This window comes from Typopeltis vanoorti, chromosome 21, assembly GCF_054136105.1.
Source record: "Typopeltis vanoorti isolate ZY-2024b chromosome 21, IOZ_Tvanoo_1.0, whole genome shotgun sequence".
Lineage (NCBI taxonomy): Eukaryota > Metazoa > Arthropoda > Arachnida > Uropygi > Thelyphonidae > Typopeltis > Typopeltis vanoorti.
The window spans coordinates 47,244,116-47,265,072 of record NC_143569.1 but is presented as its reverse complement, the minus strand read 5'-3'; the positions used below and the strand labels follow the sequence as shown (position 1 = coordinate 47,265,072).

Sequence of the window (20,957 nt, the reverse complement as noted above, 5' to 3'; positions counted from 1 at the left end):
CTTAGTGTCATGAAATTATTAACATCATCCTAAGACCGATCTAGGAGGTCCCTTTTGTCACACACACACACACAGCTCATCATACTGTCTTAAACATATTCAAATTCTCTGCAGCACATGTTCTCAGGCAATGCATTCCAATCATTCACAACTCTCCATGCAAAAAACCTGTTTCTCGTTCCCTTGCTCACACCCTTCTTATACAGCTTTCAAAGATGACCTATTGTTCTCATCCAATCTTCCACCATTTCATGAAAAAACTCTTCAAAGTTAATCCTATAACAACCTCTTACCAACGTATATCTCTATCATATCATCCCTCTTCCTCCTATCCATTAGACTGTGAAAATTGCACTATCTCAACCTTTCTTCCTATTCAATATTCCAGAGATAAGAAACTATTTTAGTCAATTGCCTCTGGACCTCTCCAACATCTCTTCATCCTTTTGAAAACCAGGTGACCAAATTGTGCATAGTAGTCCTAATCAGAACCTTTTACAATGGAATCAGAATCTCCTTACTTCTACAAGTAGGTGTCCTCTGCATCACTGCCAGAATTCGTTGTGTTGAGCTCACAATTTTGGCAATGTGTCCTCAAAATTTTAAATCCTTATCCACCCCCCCCTCAAGATCTCTTATTTCCTCCACCTCCAACAATGTATCCTCACTAAGGGTAAATTCTACATCCTATCTTTGTTTTCCAAATTTTAATACCTAACATTTCACAACACTGAGCAGACATCCCCACTCTCTTGCCCATTCTCTGAGTCTATTCAAGTCATCTTGTAAGGTCACAACATCTGTTACAAAGTCTAAATCTACTACTGTGTATCCATCTCCCACATCTAATGCTGCTCTTGTAATAAGTGAGTATATTACAAAAATATGGCCTTCCTTTAGCAAATCTGTGCTGTCAATCAAAGATAATTCTTGCTGTCACATTTAAAGCATGATTTGATGGCTTTATGTGTAACAGTATAATTAATAATAATAAATTCCCCTATAGCACGATTATGCATTTCCGACTAAATAGCTTAAGGAAATTACAATAGAATATACATTAAAATAAATTTTAATACACTTCCAATATTTCGGCAACGTCACGTTGCCATTATCACAGGAACTTAAAAATAAGGCATGTGCACGCAAGCACAATAAACAGTAAATGAGGAATGAAGCAGGAAGCTATTCTTTCTCCTAAAAGTCCTGATGATGTTTCCTAGCGGGTAATGTCGGTATTCTTGGCCGATTGGGCTGAAGGTCTTCTGATGCAGGTTTCCCAAATTTTGGAGCAGTCTCATGCAACCAAATTTGTTGAGATTTGGATTGTTTCTTAGGGCTGAGGCTGATTCCATGAATAGCCTTTCGTATTTGAATTTACTGTGGTGTATTATCGTGGCTTTTTTCCACTGGATTGTATGGCGGGTATCCAGAGCATGGTCTGCAAGACCAGAGTGGCTGTATTGGTGAAACCAGATGTAGTCCAGTTTCACCTATACATTTCACCAAATGTTTAGCTAGTTTATATGTGGGGGAATCAATGCCATCCAGTATGGGATGTAATGGCACATTTTCTTTGTGTATTTTTGAGAGTCCACATATACGGGGGTCTGCAAGAATTAAAGAAAAACAAGGAAATAATAATCACCAAAGTGGATAAGGGAACGCCACAGTATTGCTTAACCAAAAGGATTACACAGGTAAGTAGGTAAGTTGAATGCTCTATTGTTAGATTGGGCTACTTACCTCTTTATCGAGTACAATCCTACCAACTCACAAATTAGAAAACTCCACAGGCTCCTTAAGAAGGTCATTTCTTGGCCTGTAGAAGTCACTAACAAATTAAAACTGTTAAACTCCAACCCCCCCCCCCCTCCCCCCCCCCCGTATATATGGACTCCCAAAAATACACAAAGAAAATGTGCCATTATGTCCCATAGTGGATGGCATTGATTCTGCCACATTAACTAGTTAAATATTTGGCCAAAGCCCTCACACACTATACTGGCAACACACAAAAAAAAAACTCAGCCCACTTCAAAGCCAGCATAGAAAACCTTACACTCAAACACACTGACATAATGGCCAGTTTTGATGTCTCCTCCTTATTCACAAATGTCCCACTCTAAGAATCCTTAGAGCTAATCCAAGCTAAATTTTCTCCCGATATCACAGCCCTATTTCAGTTCACAATGAACTCAGGCTATTTTGTTTGGCAAGGAAAATTGTATAAACAAATAGAGGGGACAGCCATGGGTTCTCCACTCTCCCCACCCACGGCCAACTTTTATATGGAGACTTTTGAAGAGAAAGCCATAAACTCTGTCCCACAAAAACCAACCATATGGCTTTGCTATGTGTTTGCTATTTGGCCATATGGTTCCGATGCACTCCTCTCCTTCCTAACACACTTAAACAACCAACACCCCAGAATCAAGTTCACCCTGGAAGAAGAAGAAAAAAACAACTGCCTTCCTTTCTTAGACACACTAGTCACCCGCTAGCCTGATGGAACCTTGGTTTCTCAGTTTATAGAAAACCCACCCACATAGGCAGATACATTCACCAACGATCCCCCCCCCCCTCACAACAATATGGAATCATTAAGATACTACATAGCAGGGCTAAACTTATCTGTTCAAATGACAATGCCCTAACCACAGAACTAAACCACATTTTCACCACTTTCTCAGCCAATGGCTACACCCCCCACAAAAAAAAAAAAATCCAAAAAATATTGAAACCAATAAACCACAACCCCCTCCCCCTCCTTCACAACAAGGATTACTCTAAATCCATCACCATTCCCTATATCTGCGGCACCTCGTAAAAAATTACAAAAATCCTAAAAAAACATGACTTAACTTCTTGTTACAGACCATATAAAAAATTGGCATCCCTTATACGCTCTACTAAAGACCCCCCCCCCCAGACCTACCTGGTGTATACCAGGTCCCTTGCTGCTGTAAGCTGTCCTACTTTGGCCAAACAGGCAGGACAGCTAATATCAGAATTTCAGAACACAAGGACTACATCCGGTTTCACCAATACAGCCACTCTGGTCTTGCAGACCGTACGCTGGATACTCGCCGTAGAACACGGTGGAAAAAAGCCACGATAATACACCGCAGTAAATTCAAATACGAAAGGCTATTCATGGAATCAGCCTCAGCCCTAAGAAACAATCCAAATCTCAACAAATTTGGTTGCATGAGACTGCCCCAAATTTGGGAAACCTACAACAGAAGACCTTCAGCCCAATCGGTCAAGAATACCAACATTGTCCGCTAGGGGGCACCATCAAGACTTTTAGGAGAAAGAATAGCTTCCTGCTTCGTTCCTCATTTACTGTTTGTTGTGCATGTGTGCACATCTTATTTTTAAGTTCTTATGATAATGGCAACGTGACGTTGCCGAAATATTGGAAGTGTGTTAAAATTTATTTTAATGAATATTCTATTGTACGTTGTAAATTCCTTAAGCTATTTAATAAGAATGTATAACCAACATCTAAGCCTTTCCACGAGAATGCATTTCTGATGACTAAGATTTTTGAGTTCCACTCAAAATTTGGATCATCAGTCCCCCCCCCCCAATTCTTACCTAAGTCTTCAATTTTTTTTCTTCTCCAATAGTTCCTTTTCAGAAATTTATTTACAGCTTTAGACTTCTACTAGAACAAACTGATTCTCTATCTGAATTGTAGCTGCTTTTCCAAAGATAGAAAACCTTCAAAGCCTTGTTATGGAAAGTTATCTTATATAGAAAGATATTTCATGCACAAACTTTGATTGAACTTATATCATCATCATCATGGTTTATTTACAATTTGTATGTAGGGAAACGAACCAAATAAATAGGAATAAGAAAAAGTTGATTATTATATGTAGCTTTCCAGGCTTCTCTGTTTTGAGCCAGTTAAGTTATTTCTCATGGAGAGAGAGAGTATCTGTGCTGATAAGGTGGTTAATATACTGCCAGAATAGTTTAATTGGTCTACCTCTTCGTCTTTGTCTATATTGTCAAAGTATAGAAAAGGAGGATGTCTCAGTTGATGTCCAAGCAAATCAAGTTGACATCTGTGTTGGGTTTCAATCAAGGGTTTTTGGTTTGCCTCTTCTAAAATAGTGGAATTATGAATATGATCCTTCCAAGAGTAACTGAGTAACAGTCTTAAGCAGGATGTATTAAAGCTATTAATGGTTTTTATTGCTTTTTGGGTGGAAACGTTCCATGTTTCTCCACCATATAAGATGATAACCTGAGAGATTGCTTTGTAAAACCTAATTTTTTGTTTCCAAGGTAATGAAGGGTGATTTCTATATATTTCTTAGATTCCTGTGTTGACTGAGAGCTTTACATTTTCTTATTTTATGTCATTTACAGTATTATTTATATTTGAGCCTAAGTATTGGAAGTCTTCTACTTTTTTTGGTCCACCTTTGCTGCGAGTTGTACCACCTTACCTCAGTCCTGAAGATATTTTTAGGTGCAAACTTGTTTGCTTACACTTGGATAAAGGATTAAACTAAATTTATTATAGACTAACCAAGTGCAAAATAAACTTCCAACATCTTTCTCTAAATCCAGAGTAATTTAATAATAAGGTGGTACACCTTTTGGAAACTTGTACAGGTAAATATGACCTCTCCTATTGTTTCTGCCTTGGTATCACTGCTTTTGGGTCTGCCTCCCACTGATGAGACCTCGATAAAGGTCGAAACCAGTATGGGTAGTGGCCCTTACCTTAATGCATAGCATTATACATATCTGCAAGGAGATGTGCTTTGCATTATGGGAGATACTGAGACAAGGAGTGATGAGAGCTTGGTCCACCTTTGCTGCGTGTTGCCAAAGCGTTGTACCACCTTACCTCAGTCCTGAAGATATTTTCAGGTGCAAACTTTGTTTGCTTACACTTGGATAAAGGATTAAATTATATTTATTATTATTATCTTCTACTTTTTCTAAAGGTTGGTTGTGGTCTGTGATGATGGAACCTCGTAATATATTTGTGAGTATTTTAGTTTTATTTGAGTTAACTGTCAATCCAAATATTTTTGGCAGCTTAGCATAGTTTATCAAAGTGTTGTTGTGCCTTGGATAAAGATGAATCTATTAATACTACATCGTCTGCATAGCTGAGGTCACTGAGACAGAGTTGTTTATCATTTGTTGTTAACAGTGCACCGAATTCATCCTCAAATGTTGTAGAAAATGTTGTAGAACTCTGTTGTTATAGGAAATTTTTCTGTCAATTCCCCATTGACAAGAACACGGGTGTGAAAATCTTGATAAAGTGCTACAATTGCTTCAATGATTTTGTTGGGAATCCATAATGATAAGGAATGCTAAATATGTTTACTAATGGAATCAAATGCCTTTGTGAAGTCTATGAAATTGAGGATAAGAGGAATACTCTTGTATTTAGAACCTTCCAATAATCTTCTTACACTGTGAATGTGTTCTAATGTGCTTCTGTTCTTTAGGAATCCTGCTTGTTTTTTCCTTAATAGTGGGGAAATATATAAACCTTAATATTTATATATATATTAATCCTTATATAAAGGATGAAAAAAATACATAATTTGTCAAATATTATTTACTTCAAGACTTCAACTGAACGATATGCATCCCAAATGTCTTGTTTCAGTCATAAAAGCAGGAGAAGGTGTCATAAGGTAAGCAGCTGTAATGTAAGGATCTACTGTATAAACACAAATAATAATTTATTACTCAAGATCTTAATGGCAACAGCTACCTCTTCTGATTATGTATATTCTAATCATCCAGTCAGAATTAGAATATTTCTAAATACTAACTTAGAAAAAGAGAAAGGAACTTTATGACATATTCCTAACACTTACCGGTTCCCAGTAATTGAAAGCCTCATCACAGTCAGAGATATTACTCCACACAGCAGCACAGAGTCTTGCAGAAAGGAGTGCCTTGAAAGCTGTATATGAAGATGGTGTCCAAGGCTTCTTAAGTACTAAACTTGGTCTCTCAATGCTATGGATGTAGTAAGGGATAAATGTGGGACAAAATAAGTATTTCCATATTTTTGGTAGAACAAAAGAATACAGTATATAATATATTAACATTATATAAAAATTGCAATTATGAAATTACATTTAAAATTATTATTCTATGTCAAACCTTGGTGATAAGCCATTTGTCACAACATATATCATATACAAGTATGTGGATGATCTTAGTAACCATTGAAACAGTGACTGGATTTGCCAAAGCAACTAAGGTCATAATGCCACTGTGTTATGACTGTTTATTGTTTTTATTTGTGTTCTCTGGTCATATATATATATATATATATATATATATATATATATATATATTTTGCAGGATGAAAATCCCAGAAGGAAAATAGCATCATCTGAAAGGTGTGGAATGTTGCACAGAATTATGATTATCTTCATTAGAAATATAGTGTTCATTTCTGATCAATTCATGTAAACACTGCAATGTAGTATGCCTCAATATTAATTGTTGTATCATACTCAATAGAACTCAAACATTTTACCAAAGATATCCGATATTTTTGAGATAATACTATTCCAAAAGATGATTGTAATGATAGAGAAGTTGTTGAAATTTTTTTTTGGGGGGGGGGGGGGAGGGGACAATCCATTAAATGTCCACTTTGGAAGCTAAAATTGATATATTACGCCACATAATCAACTAGGCTTTGTAATCTAAACCTTTAATCCATCTTCACAGAAGTAAATAATACTTGACAAGAAATTATATTCTTGTTTAATCCTTTATCCAAGTAAAAGCAACCACAGTTTATGTGTTAAGCATCTTCACAATTAGGATACTTAGATACAGTGGCTGTTGACTTTATATCAATTACCTCAGCATCCCATAATGCAAAGCACACTTCTTTTCAGACATGTATATTTTATGCATTATAGGAAGGATCATTTCTGTGACCAGATTTGACCTTTATTGAGGTAAAGTGAGTGTGTGTGTGGGGGGGGGTTACTTCTCCAAAAACTCTGAGTGATCTACAATATCACTAAATCTTACTGAGTGACTCAAAAGGATCACTATCAAACTTGTCATTCCTGACTTGATTCACTCCAGGAGAGGCACTCAACAGTGGATTTAATCAGTGACAGGCAAAAACCTATTACTGAGTATAAAATTAACAATCTTCTTAAGACTCCTTCTGGATATCAAATTATGGCTTGGGATCCTACCAAATCTCAAAAGAAAAAAGTTATATATTATTTTAAAAAATGCTATATTTTGCCTAAAAACTCCTTCTCAAATATTCCCAAAAAATTCATAAACAACAACAAGAAGAGCATAGAACAACCACACCTATAAACTTGCCCAACAACTAACAAAATCACTTTACCACCCCATGAGCAACTTTTCTCTCCTTTATCAAAAATTTCATTCACTTTAAAACCTTAACAACAAATCTTAATCTGAAAGATTCAGACATCATGGTTAGCACTGATATTATTTCACATGTACCATTGATGGAGATTCTGGAACTCATTAAGCCACATTTCCCTTCTGATCTGATATTTTTGAATTATTCAAATTTAAAATTTATTCAGATTATTTTTCTGCAGAGAGGAAAAATATACAAACAACTAGATTGGAATTCAGCAGGTTCCCCCTCACTACAACCAATATCTATATGGAATTTCTAGAAAATCAGATATTCAACACAGCTGCACACCAACATTTTGGTTGTGCTATGTATAAGATGTATTTGCTATCTAGCATCGTGGTCCAGACACGTTAGATATATTTTTAGTGTACATAAACAAACTAACATTTAAAAATAAACTTAATTATAGAAAAAAAAAAAAGAAATACACACACTGGAAGGAACTTACATGAGCAATCACACAGTACACCTTCCTGAAAACAGTTAGTCACACAGCCAAGACAATCTACATTCGTATGATACAGTCCTTTTGATTGAGCTAGGTATCATTGCAACATTTTTTATCTAATGGCATTAAACCTATAAAATAGATAAAATACCACATGCCTCCCACAAGATCACAGCAAAACTATTCCCATCCCTTATATTCAAAGTACTTGAGAAAAGCCAGCTAAAGTTCTCTACAAATATAATCTCATACCACACATCCATTCCCTAAGGATAAGTTTATTCTCTTGCACATCCTGGAGTGTATAAAATTCCTTGTGCCTGTAACTTAGCCTACTTTGGACAGATTGGTAATCTGTTAACATCTGCCTAAGAACATAAAAAATACATCTGTGATCATTTGTGTGGCAGGTCAGGACAGGCAGTATATGCTCTGGACATTCCTTCACACAGGGCTAAGTGCAATAAGATAACTGTAGTGCAATGAAGTTGTTTATATTGCTGAGAGACTAGTTTAAAAATTGGAATCATCCATGAAGAACTCTCCCAATCTCAACAAGTATGGATGCATTAATTTGCCAAAAATCTGGGAGATTGTTGCTAAAAACCACATTTAGCCCGACTTTTCTGAATTAATTTCATTTGTATCCAGCTTCTACAGGATGCCTATAAAGGGCAATAAATTAATTATTTACTAGTGCTGTTTATACCATGAAGCAGTGGTATGAATAACCACCTGGGCCTATCATCATGTACTTCCCACATTAGCAAGAACAGTTCATTTCATTATATAATTTTTAAATAACAGCTTCACACATGTAAGAGAAAACTAAGATTAATTTATTACTCTTATATATTTTGTTCAATATGTCATGAGCTTCTTTCGGGGAGAAGGCAGAAGAAACATTTAAATTCCAAATTCAAGAACAAGTGAAACAGTATGTGTATAATATCATGTGTCTTAGTCACAGCTGTACAAGGGAAGACGTGGGAATACATGTATAATTAATTAAAAATTATAAACAATTAACAGATCACTTCCCAAAACTTAGAGATAAGTATACCGTCTGCATGATTAAGATTAGGATGGCGGTGTACAGCTTCACACAATCCAAAAAATAGACGATCGAATTTGATGAACTCTATGTCTAGTGTCAATGGCATGAGAAGCAAGGCCTTCAGATTCTAAAAATCTTATATAATTTTGATGTTCTTTGAGTCTAATAATAGCAGAACAGCAAGTCTGTCCAAAGTAGCAAAGATGACAAGAATAGGGTATTTGATAAACACTGGACAAAGATAGAGGTGATAATGTATCTTTGATAGGTGATAAGACAGATGACAACTTCTGGGCTGGTTTGAAAGTGGTATACAAATTACATCTGTGAAGGGCTATTTGTTCAGATGTTCCTTTAAAGTAGAGTATGCTGATCCTTTTAACATCAGATTGCAATCTGGAAGAGGGATAATAATTATCAAATATTTTCTGTATTAAGGTCTTGCTGTATCCATTAATTGACACAGTAAGTTTTGTTTTAATTATTTTAATAGAAGAGACTCAGAACAAATTGTGTGTGCTCGGTGTACAAGGGTTTTTATTTATTTATTCGTATGGGGCTTTCCCCTTTCTCCTCCATCCCTTTGGGAGGGGATTCCTCCTAATGAGGGATTAGATATCTACTCTATATATTTATAAAAAAGATAGGCTGAAATTTGAAACGTTTTTATGTCACGTTTTTTGTCTTACCAGCTTACTGGCCCGGAACTCGGGGGGGGGTTAGGCGCCATACGTGCCAGGCGGAGCTCCCTAGTATATGTGTGTGTGTGTGTGTGTGTGTGTATATATATATATATATATATATATATATGTTAAAGATATCAAGCTATTTTAAACATGGTATTAATCCATTTCCCAAGAAAGGGGATTAAAACCAGGTTTAAAATAGCTCGGTATCTTTAACGTATATTATATCCAAGGTAAAAAACTTTCTACACACACACACACACATATATATAGGGTGGTTCAAAATTCCACGTACAAACTTTGAGGGGAGATAGAGAACATCAAAATCAACCATATTCACATAGGAAAGCATGATCGGAAACACCACCGGAAGGTACTAACAGGGACACAAAGATACAGAAATAACACAGGGCAGTAAGCAGTGTAAAAAAACTTTATTAGGCGTAACTGAACAGTTCAATAGTGGATACATAATATGGTAAATGAGGTGCATGTCTGCCATCTCAGCGTTCGTAAAATGAAGCATGTTCTTCGTACAACATCGAAAGCTTGAATGAGGAAGCCCCAATTGCTCACCTGTGCCACCTATCACTTTTGGATGGCGTTTCCAGTCATGCTTTCCTATGTGAATATGGTTGATTTTGATGTTCTCTACCTCTCCTCGAAATTTGTATGTGGAATTTTGAACCACCTTGTATATATATATATTATATGACTGTAAATATGTGTATGTTCACTGAGCCGGTTTGCCTATTATGAGGAATGAAAAACCCGAGTTTCTAGGTGAAAAAACCCTTTACCTCTGTATGAGACCAGCCAACTTATCTTTAGTCAAAAGAGACCAGATAAAGGTTCCTCACATCATACACAGGAATTGAACCCAGGTTTTTCTAAACAAAGGGCTTCGTCTATACTGACTGAGCTATGGAGGCTCTAAGGCTTTTGATAATACCTATTTTTTGTGAAGGATGATGTGAAGATGCATGGATATATCTGCATGTAAAGGATGGCTTCCTGTAAACAGAAAATTCAATATTACCAGCAGAGTTAAGATGTATTAAAGTTATCCAAACAGGGAAGCCTGTTCGGATAACTTTATGATGTCGTTAGATTCATGTTCCATAGTGTACTTGATGCGAGTTTATAAAGAGTTAATTTTATCCAGAAACTGAAGCAGTCCTGTTTTTCAGAGTGAAACCGGATTGCAAGGTCATCCACAAAATGTAGCCAAATGCGAGGTTGAGGAGAAATGGTGTTATGATGCACTATGGTGAATGGCTCTCTCTCTGTGTTATGATTTTTCCCAATACTGGAGTCCTACGTTTTGTATTTCTCCCATGCTTTTGCTAATATACACCCCCAACAACTGTCCTTTATCATCTCTATAATCTTCTTTATTCAGCTGGCACTTATCCCAATGCATGGAAGCAAGCATACAAAACCCAACCTATACAAAAAAAAAAAAAAAAAAAGAAAAGTTTACCATCCAACAACCAATTACCATTACCTTAATCCTCTCCAAAATAAAGGAGAAAGTCATCAACAGTGAACTTCATCACTACCTACTCATCAGTTAATCAGCAACCACCAGTATGAATGATCTAGATCCATGGGTGGACACATGCTATAGAAAGGTTCAGAGAAACATGATGCCAATTTGACATTTCCAGAACTTCTAACTTCTGCCTTTTTTTAACTTCTAAACAAACTGCCTTTCTTTGGTCTACTTGCCACCCTCTGTAATTGGACATGGTCATTAACTACATTTAATGGCAGATGGCACTCTCTCTCACAGCCACCAATGCAGAGTTCCTCAGGGCTCTGATCTATCACCAACCTTCATTCTTCTATACATAAACAACCTACTCTCAATCACCACTAACTCTATCTGCAACAGTGCTGATAATAGTACACTCCATTCATCCTACTCTTTTTACAAACCATGTAGTGCTCTGACATCCAAAACTCCAAGATCACCTACAACTATCTTAAACACTGATCTCTATACTATCCTTCGATGAGGTAAGGATAACTTGGTCACCTTTGATGAGGTAAGGATAACTTGGTCACCTTCAATGCTACCAAAGTGCAGTCTTGCCTTTTCTCCTGCAAAAGGGACCTCAGCTTATATTTCCTTACCTTTAGTAATATACAAATCATCAAAGAGGATCGGTTGTCATTGGACTGACACTTATCTCCAGCCTCTTCTGGTGTAAACATCAACAGTTTCTTCTATCTCTAAAAAATTAGGTATTCTCTTCCATTCAAAATGTTATTTTTTGTCAACCCAAATACTTACACTATACAAATCCAAATTATCCATCCTTAGAATACTGTTCATTCACATATTTGAGGCAGTATACCTAAAATCTAACTAAAAATTCTTATTGCCTGTCTAGAGGTAATTTGGCTCATAGATGATCATTCTCTCTCTAACTGACTCACTCTATCTAAGCCACACTATTTCAGTCACATTGTCTCGTCTACAGGCACTTCTATAGTCACTACTCCAAGGAAATGAAAGCCATTACATTCCATTGTTTTCTGTTGGACCTGTTAAAACAAGAGCAGCATCTGCCAAAATCCCTTTTCAGTACAATTGCAAATACATTAAACTTGCTTCTCTTTCTCATTCATTCCATTTATCTCTGTCCTCTGGAACAACCTTCCTGATGAGGCGTTTCCCAACAAATACAACCTCCAACTCTTTAAGAAAAATGTCAATAGGTTTCTTCTTTCTCAATCCTCACCTGCACCCCACACAGCACTAATGTGCTGTATGTTGTTCAACCTCTCATGTATGAAATAATTATAAAAAAACAAAAAACCTTTTCTCACTGACCACAAATCCTATCCATAGTTTTTCTGATGACAGTCAGAAAACTCCATTCTTCCTTATTTGAAACTTTGTAGATTTCACAATCATTCCAAGCTTCAAGACCATCAGCAACCAATTCCTTAAACCAATGATCTTCTTGCCAGTGAGTGCAACCTTGTAAACTTCTTATCTCTCTATAAACAATTTCATCCCCTCTCCTATAGGCTTCTTCAGCCTCCAGAAAATTGTTTTCCAGTCAAGACATTACTTGTCACCTGTACATTATATAAATGGCAATGTTTATTAGTCTCAAAACTGGCAAAAATTCTGGAATACTGTCATCCCATTTGGGATGGCACATCTACACCCTCTTTAAAATGCTTGATATATCCAGAACAGGGCAACCTATCTGATTAGCTGTTGACTTCTCTCACACACTGACTTCAATCTGTTTCACAATGATGCTATTTGCTTCTCCTTAACTTCAATAGGTATTATGGATAACATTCTGCTGAAATGGCTACCAGCAATCTGCACTTTCTTTAAGCCTGCAAGAGCGCAAGCAGCTGCTGATTAAAATCCACTTGCTGCCCCCCCCCCCCCCCCCAAGCAAAGACCATATGCTTTGGATGATCTAGAATGTCAATAGATTTCTTATTTCTTCCTGGCCTGCCATTCACAGATGGCATTAATGTATTACAAGTTTTGCATAACATGCATGGGATTGATATATATATATATATATATATATATATATATATATATATCATGGGATCATATATATATCTATGGGACTGGCTAGCTCATTACAGATCCATGCTGTCCCCATAGAGTATCAAACTGTTATCCACCCATTCCTGAATTCAAGCCATGACCAACTTTCAAGTACTTGAACAACCAATCTAGATCTGCTACCTCTATTTTGGAGCAAAGAAAATTCCATTTGTATGTAACGGAATTATCTTTCTCTCTTTTCATTCTCCTGGGATTATGGAGGTGCTTAGACAAAAATTAAACGGTCTAGTTCTAGTCATTTACATCAAGTTTTGTAATATCCAGTACTTCTGGTTTGCCTACAACAAATTTTCAAGTCTTTTCCCACAACAGTCATTGCATTATCTCCACATAGACAATACACCCTGGATATATAATTATTCAATTATTCTCAATTAATTCATCTGGTGATATCACCTTTCCTACCATTTGCATTTATTAAGGTTGGTATTCTATAATCACTTTTCCTTTTGCTCATCACTAGAAAAGGACTCTCTGGGATTTCCTTTGCTCCATTCAGCTAAGTTGATTATAATCATATGATTTTGAATTTTCTATCATGCTGGCCAAGGAAAGGAAGTCAAGCATTGCACTGCTCATAAGCTTTCTTCCTTTTCATATTGCTTCTAAAGCATTTTATGCATCTAAATGATATTTTACCCACCCTTTTTTTTTTTACATTAATCTCAGGACTGTTAGCTTACAACACCTTAGCATTAGTAATGTGGATGGGCTAAAGGCTAAAGGTTAGATAATCTGGAAAGTGTGTTCTAGGGACTACACATGGAACTTTTTCAAGCCATTTTAGGTAGGGTCTTAACACCCCAACCGGCCATGACGTCTACAGACATCAAGCTAAATCTGGATATGATTCTGTAACACCCGCTGAATTTCATGGATGAGAAGTGCAATTCGGTCTCACTATTTCATCCACCTCAGCCAGTGGGGAGGTTAAACCAAGCAATGAAAGTCATCTACCACCTACTTTTACAAAACATCCATGCCCATGATAACATTTGAACACTTATGTGTTGGTTAGAGACATGCTAACCACTCAGTCAACAATACCAGCATTTAACTCCCACTCAATAAGCATTTTCTATGCTGCTATCTTTCTTATACTATGGTACTGCTTTCAGTTACTTTCTAAAAATCTAAGTTGATTTTGCCTTTTTTTATAAGGCAAACTTCACATGCCTGGGTACTTCCCATGTGAAAACTGCATGACCACACTCACTCTGCCTTTCCTGTCAGGGGAATGTGGCTACGTTTAGGGGCAATTCCTCTGATGTTACTAGATACAACATTTTCAAACCTTAGGTCTGTTGTACATGTTTTAGGTAATTAACCCTTGGTAGCTGCATGAATTCTGTATGCCCAAATACTATATCATCTATATTATAGATTATACAAATTCCCATAATGATAATCAACCCTGAGCTAATTTGTTAATATATTTCATTTACACCTTTCTGTGCATTCACAAGCTAAGAACAGCTGGACATATTTTGTACTGTTGCCTATTTTCTCCCTTTTATCATTTCCACACAAGAATTTGCAAATCCTATACCATATCACCCACAAGATAGCCTTAAGCAAACACTACCTTCCTGACATCTGCTACTTTTGTCAGTTATAATTCTTCTGTTGTTGAAATTAAATTACAGATGGCAAGAAATTATATTCTTGTCTAGTCCTTTATCCAATGTAGGCAAACAAAGTTTATACATGAAATATCTTTATGACTAGGATACTTCTATATAGAGGCTAGTGACTTCACATTAATTGTCTTAGTATCCCATAATGCAAAACACACATCCTTTCAAGTATATATAATGCTATGCATTATGGGACAAATTAGGATATATATTGGTTATAAATTAAATTAAAAATGCCAAGACATGATATACTTCTTTAATCCTTTATCCAAGTGTAAGCAAACAAAGTTTGCTTGTGAAGTATCTTAAGGATACTTGTATGTTCTTTGGCTATTATTAGTAATTCTGATTCATAATAATTCTGCTATCATTAGATCCCTCCAAACATTCTGATTTTTATGTCCTTCTCACCAAAAATAAAATATCATTGATAGTGTATGTTATCATTATATACTATATCATGTATATTATAAACTATACAATAGTCTACATTACACACACATATATATAGGCTATATAATTTTTTGCAAAGTCAAACTGGCCAATGTCAAAAAGTCATCTCCCTCCCCCCTTCCTTATTTCTGATGCTTCTGGTATTAGTAAACATAAACATGCACAGCAACATTCCCTTAGGCGTTCAGGTATATTGCATCCTTTCACGACCAACTCCTCAAATACTACCCATCTCTGCTTTCCTAACTACACACTCTTTAATTCCTTCTGCCTCAGAAGTGGGGTCTGTGCATATGTTCACTCTGAGATACCATGCAAGAGAATATCCAACCTGGAATCTCCCAGTTTTGACCTCTTTTTGCTAAAAATCACCCTGCTCCATACCAAATTCATATGCTGTCCCTACCACTCTCCTGATGCCAACAATCACCCTTTAATCAACTTTCCTGAAATGTTGATTTTCTCCAGTCCAAATCTCCAAGTGAAGTCATCTTCCTCAGGGACTTCAATGTCCACAACACTAGCTGGCTGCCTTCTTTCAACTGTACCAATCAAGCAGGTAGAGAAGCTGGCACTTTTGCAATCACAAATGATCTCACATAAACTGTCCACATGCCCACCAGAATACCAGACAATCCCAAACACTTTCTAAACACCCTGGATCTCTTTCCTCACTAGTGATCCATTTAAGTATGCTGTGAATGTTATCTACACTCTAGGCAGCTCAGACCACCATGTAGTGCAAATCTCTTCCTCCATGGAGCAACACATACAAACATCCATGTGTTGTATGGCATTACAAGAAAGCCAAGTGGGATGATCTTTGCAATTTCTACTCCTCATTTCCTTGGTCAGATTACTGTTTCTGGTCACCTGAACCAAACCTAAGGGCAGAAAGAATCACCAAAATAATACTTATCGGCATGGAAACATTTATTCCCTGCTCTGCCCTAAATTCTCATCCCCTCTCTAAGCTTGCTTCTCCTACAGGTGTGCCAAGGTTGTACAAAAGAAGAGTCAGGCATACCATATCTAGCTTGCATCCAAAACTCCATTTTCCTATACAGCCTATACCAAAGCCTGGAAATAGCTGCCCAGACAGGCCATATTGTGTCATACTTGTGCATGGTTTGGAACACAACAAATTATTATCATCATTATTATGTGACACCTCCAGAGAGTCCAAAGACTCATCGAGGGAGAGTGTGCCAACAGCATCAAACGATTGATCCCTTCCAACTACTAACCACGCTCAAACTTGCTTAACTTTTTTGCATGAACCATTAGTAGCAGAGGCTCTACCAATCGCCCAACCTTTGTTGGCTGCTTTCTGTTTATGTGCCAGGCAGGCAGGCACAGGACAAATCATTTTGTGTGCTTTCCAGAGAAAGCACAGCTGTGTAGAAGTGAAAACAATCTGTTGATGTCAGGCTATATAAATAACCAGTAATTAAGATAGTCTATATCTGGCCAGAATATTCAAATTGCTAAATGTGTAGTGATAATTTCAAATTACATTAATGAGACATGAGCTATTTGCATATGATTTATACATCCAAGGAGGAAAAGAAGGGAAATCAATACAAATCGATTTGTTACAAACAAATAAATATCCACTAAAGATACCAAGTATATAATTTCTTGGTATCTTTAGTTTATTGTATAGCCAAGTAGAAAAACTTCCAACAAATAAATATCCAATAACTTATAACAGTGATATTAAGAGTAGTAATGTGGTGAGTAGTGATAATAATCATGAGTAGTGCAATAAATTAATATGGTACAGAAATAATCTGGAAGGGGCAAGAGATTTGTTGCAAAAATCACTAATAATAAATAGTGTTTGTCTATATTGATATATTAATGATTACAGGGAGGTGCAAATTCATCAAATTATGAGAGTGTGCCATGAATTGCATGGTAGTTCATGTGCTTAGAGAGTAGATCCACAATTTGGCAAAAATAAATAATTTCTTTATTTTTTATTTATATTTCTCTTTTTTATTTTTTAAAAATAATATTCCTAATGAATAATACTATACTAACACTGTTTTCTCATCCAACCTCTGCACAGCAAAACTAAAGTCGAAATTCTAATTGTAGCACTATGCAAAGTATATATACATCCTGACAACCTATTTCAAAATTATTGATAAAGGAAATTTATTTCAAGAATTTCAAAGATTATCTTTCTTAATGTGATTTTTACTTTTTTACACAACGTTTGATTGTATTTTTGATTTCAAGGAAGATAACAAAAGACCTATTAATCCTTCAGTCTCCTCCCCCTCTTTAAACATTATCTGGAGTAAAAAGGCAGAAATACAAACTCATGCATTTTGAAATCTGTTGTCATGCCAATGACTTCTTTATTTTCATATCATGAATTTCAGGCCCAGTGACCTTTCCATCTCATGCTATAATTTTCTTTATCTTCCATGTCTTTCTTTTCCATTTATTTTATATCTGTAGAGTATTTTTAGAAGCCTGTCTATTTGATTTTTGCATTCTATCCATTTTTGTTTATATATTAACTATTACAACTAATTAACTATTATATATTTACATATATAATAGTTAATTCGTTTTATAACTGGTTTTAATTAATTGGTTTTAACTGACTATCTGATACAGACTTTATTAATATGTCATATTGCAAGATTTAGAATTTTCTGTAGTAAATGAAATCAAAGGAAGCATGATTACTTCATAAAAGTAACAATGACTGTGGTGTTTTTTTTTTAGCAATGTTTGATTGCATATTTGGGGAGATAGAAATGGAAATTCTACCCCTCGGTTTAACTTGTGCATCTGTCATCTGTATATGAAATCACTGCAAGTTCAATGAATTGATCAATAATTAGAACATGCATACATTTTTTTCTTTCCATGGAGCTTGCATCCTACCTTTCTTAAAGTTACATTTAATTAAATTTTTAAAGTCTTCAGTTGTGGTAAAGATATGTGGTCACAACAGTTCATAATTATGTATAGTACCACTTCACAAATTGCTAAAGTTAAGAAAGGAAAGGACACTGCTGATTGTAATAACTGCTTCATTTTCTTTTGCTGTTTTTGTGGATAATGCAGGATGATATAATCACAAAATTGAAATATCACTAGGTGCAGAAACCAAATCATTCTATGTAGTGTCCAATATTCTGAATAAATGAGTTTTTTTTTTTGTGTGTGTGACTTAAAAACAAAAAACAAAACTGAACTTCGAATGCTATGTAGATTGGTGATTTGTATAAATGTGCCTGCCTGATGCAAAAGGGACATCATATACAAACAAGTGAGCTCCTGCTTGGCACACAATATACAGCGTCTTTATTAGGCTGTCCCAACTTAAATCAGAATGCTTGCCTCTTAATCTTGAAAGTATAGGGGACCAAAAACTACCAGCCAATCATCTCCTGACCCTTTCAAATATCTCTTCATCCTTATGAAAACAAGGTAATCAAAGCCTTATATGTTGGAACCATAACATCTTTACTTCCACATCAGCGTCCTCCGCATAATTGCAATAATCCCTTGTGCTATCCTCACAATTTATAACAATATGTACCCGAAAAAAAATTAAATATATATATTATATATTTGTTACACCTAGTACTACACAGACCTATTTTTATTCTTATGCTAATAATACAATAACACGTGTTTCAATGGCAAATTCAATATCAACGTAATTAGAAAATTACGTGTGGCTTAAAACTAGTTACACAATTCATTTTATCACAAAATTCAATGCGCTACTTTCAACTCTTCTTCCTTCAAATGTATGATTTAAACTAGATAGTCGACATATCCGAATGAAAAAATTGTCTTACACATCTTTAACTTCTTCAGGTTTAATTAAATTCGAATGATCTCTCCTCGGAAAATCTTTTCTAGTTTTATTGTGATTAAACCGATTCCTTGGAGGAGCCATTCTCTCAAAGCAGCACGCCGCACACACAATACACACCTAATATTAGAATAAATGCAATTGCGATAGATGTCGCTAGTTTCGTGAGAGGCGTTTGTTGATCTGCTCAATCTGGAATAAAACTGACCTAAGGAATTAGTAAATGTGTTACGCTAGAGTAAAAACGTGTTTTATTTAACTATTTATTGCTATTATTTTTTGCGTTTTATTTATATATAACGGATAGTGTGCGCTATCATAGTATATATATATATATTTATAGGCACATCTTTTATCTGATCTCGAGATATAAATGTAATAGTGCAATACCGATTTGCTTGAATGAATTCCAAGTACCTTGACTTTTCAAAATGTTATTAATACTCGATAACGAACATAAACAGCATCTTCAGTTTTTATCCCAAGTTGATTTAAATGGTAAGTAAACGAAATCTTCATTTAAACGTTGAAGGTAATGTTCAGAAAAATAGTTCGAGATAGTGGTCTTATTCAAAATTATCTCATTTTTGCAAAGCATGACTATCAAAACATTTTATGGCATCAGGAAATCTCACAAAGCAAGATTTTGCAGGTGAAGAAGAAGTGAAATTTGAAGGAGACTTGTAGGTGTAGCATTTCAAGCACGTATTGAGAATTATCATTAGAAAAATAACCTGCAGAAGGAGTAATATTGTAATCGTCATAACAGAACCATCCTAACAACACATTTTTCTAATCAGAAAAATGTGATTATGGGCGAGAAATCTGATGAAGACTGGATGTTCTGATAATAGATGATCATCTTCAGTGGCAAGATGAAATCACTACAATTTTTTAACCTAATGTCCATCCCACCACACACACACACACCCAAGTACTAATCAGACAGCCAATTTACTGTTGTTCATACTCAGTACATTATAGCTAGTGTAATGCCATACTAAGGAAAAGCCTATCCTTGGATTTTTCCTCAAGTATGGCAGTTACTCTGTTTGTAGCATTGGAGTATACATTTAATTCACAGTAAATGTTCTGCTCCTCAGTTGTTTTTCAGAAAGCTTGAATCTTGTTATTATTATTATCATGATCACTCTTCCGGGGAGACAGACTCAGCCATACATCACCCCAGAGGCATAGCTAGGGAGGGGCAAAGGGAGCAATCTGCCCCGGGTGGCACTTTGAACCTTTTTGAACTTTTGCAGTTAATTCTAAAATACAGTCTCAGGAACGCATTTCTAAATATTGTAATACTATTGCGAATTTTCCTCACAACTGCTGTAAGTGTTGCTAGTTGTGAGAGGAGTTTTTCTAAATAAAATAGATTAAGAATTACCTACATTATTATGAAATAGACTTCACCAATGTCATCGATTTTTCTAACAGAAAAGCAAGAAAAATAACATTTTAGAATGTTGAAATTGAAGTTTTTTTACTTCAAAAATAAACATAGTGTTTTAATTTATTTCCCTATACGTAAGTTTTGACTTTTTGTAGTATTTTTGGTATGTATTGAGAGGGGTGGCAAACTCGGGGACTGCCCTGGACGGCAAAAGCTCTAGCTACACCACTGCATCACCCATACCACTCTCGAACTTATTCACACTAAATGCACTCCCTACTTCTACAGGCAAGCTCATGCTCCTTTCTTAACTGTGCACGAATGTTACTTCCTGAATGCTCTCATGACACCTCCAAGGAGACAGAGTCAGCCATACATCACCCAC

General features: G+C 35.8%; 2 protein-coding genes across 2 annotated transcripts in view; one reads left to right on the top strand and one right to left on the bottom strand.

Annotated features, from left to right (window-relative positions):
- The window catches only part of Alg9 (alpha-1,2-mannosyltransferase Alg9), a 246,190-nt gene extending 226,917 nt beyond the window's left edge, over positions 1-19,273 (bottom strand). The window contains exons 1-2 of the mRNA XM_090410879.1: positions 19,157-19,273; positions 5,868-6,012 (exon numbers count right to left, since the gene is read on the bottom strand). Of these exons, the coding sequence (XP_090267005.1) occupies positions 5,868-6,012; positions 19,157-19,257 (246 nt within the window). The 5' untranslated portion in view covers positions 19,258-19,273. The remainder of the gene's footprint in view (positions 1-5,867; positions 6,013-19,156) is intronic.
- A 79-nt stretch (positions 19,274-19,352) lies between these two features.
- The window catches only part of LOC150094831 (COMM domain-containing protein 2), a 56,116-nt gene continuing 54,511 nt past the window's right edge, over positions 19,353-20,957 (top strand). The window contains exon 1 of the mRNA XM_090411108.1: positions 19,353-19,671. Coding sequence (XP_090267234.1) covers positions 19,605-19,671 — 67 coding nt within the window. The 5' untranslated portion in view covers positions 19,353-19,604. The remainder of the gene's footprint in view (positions 19,672-20,957) is intronic.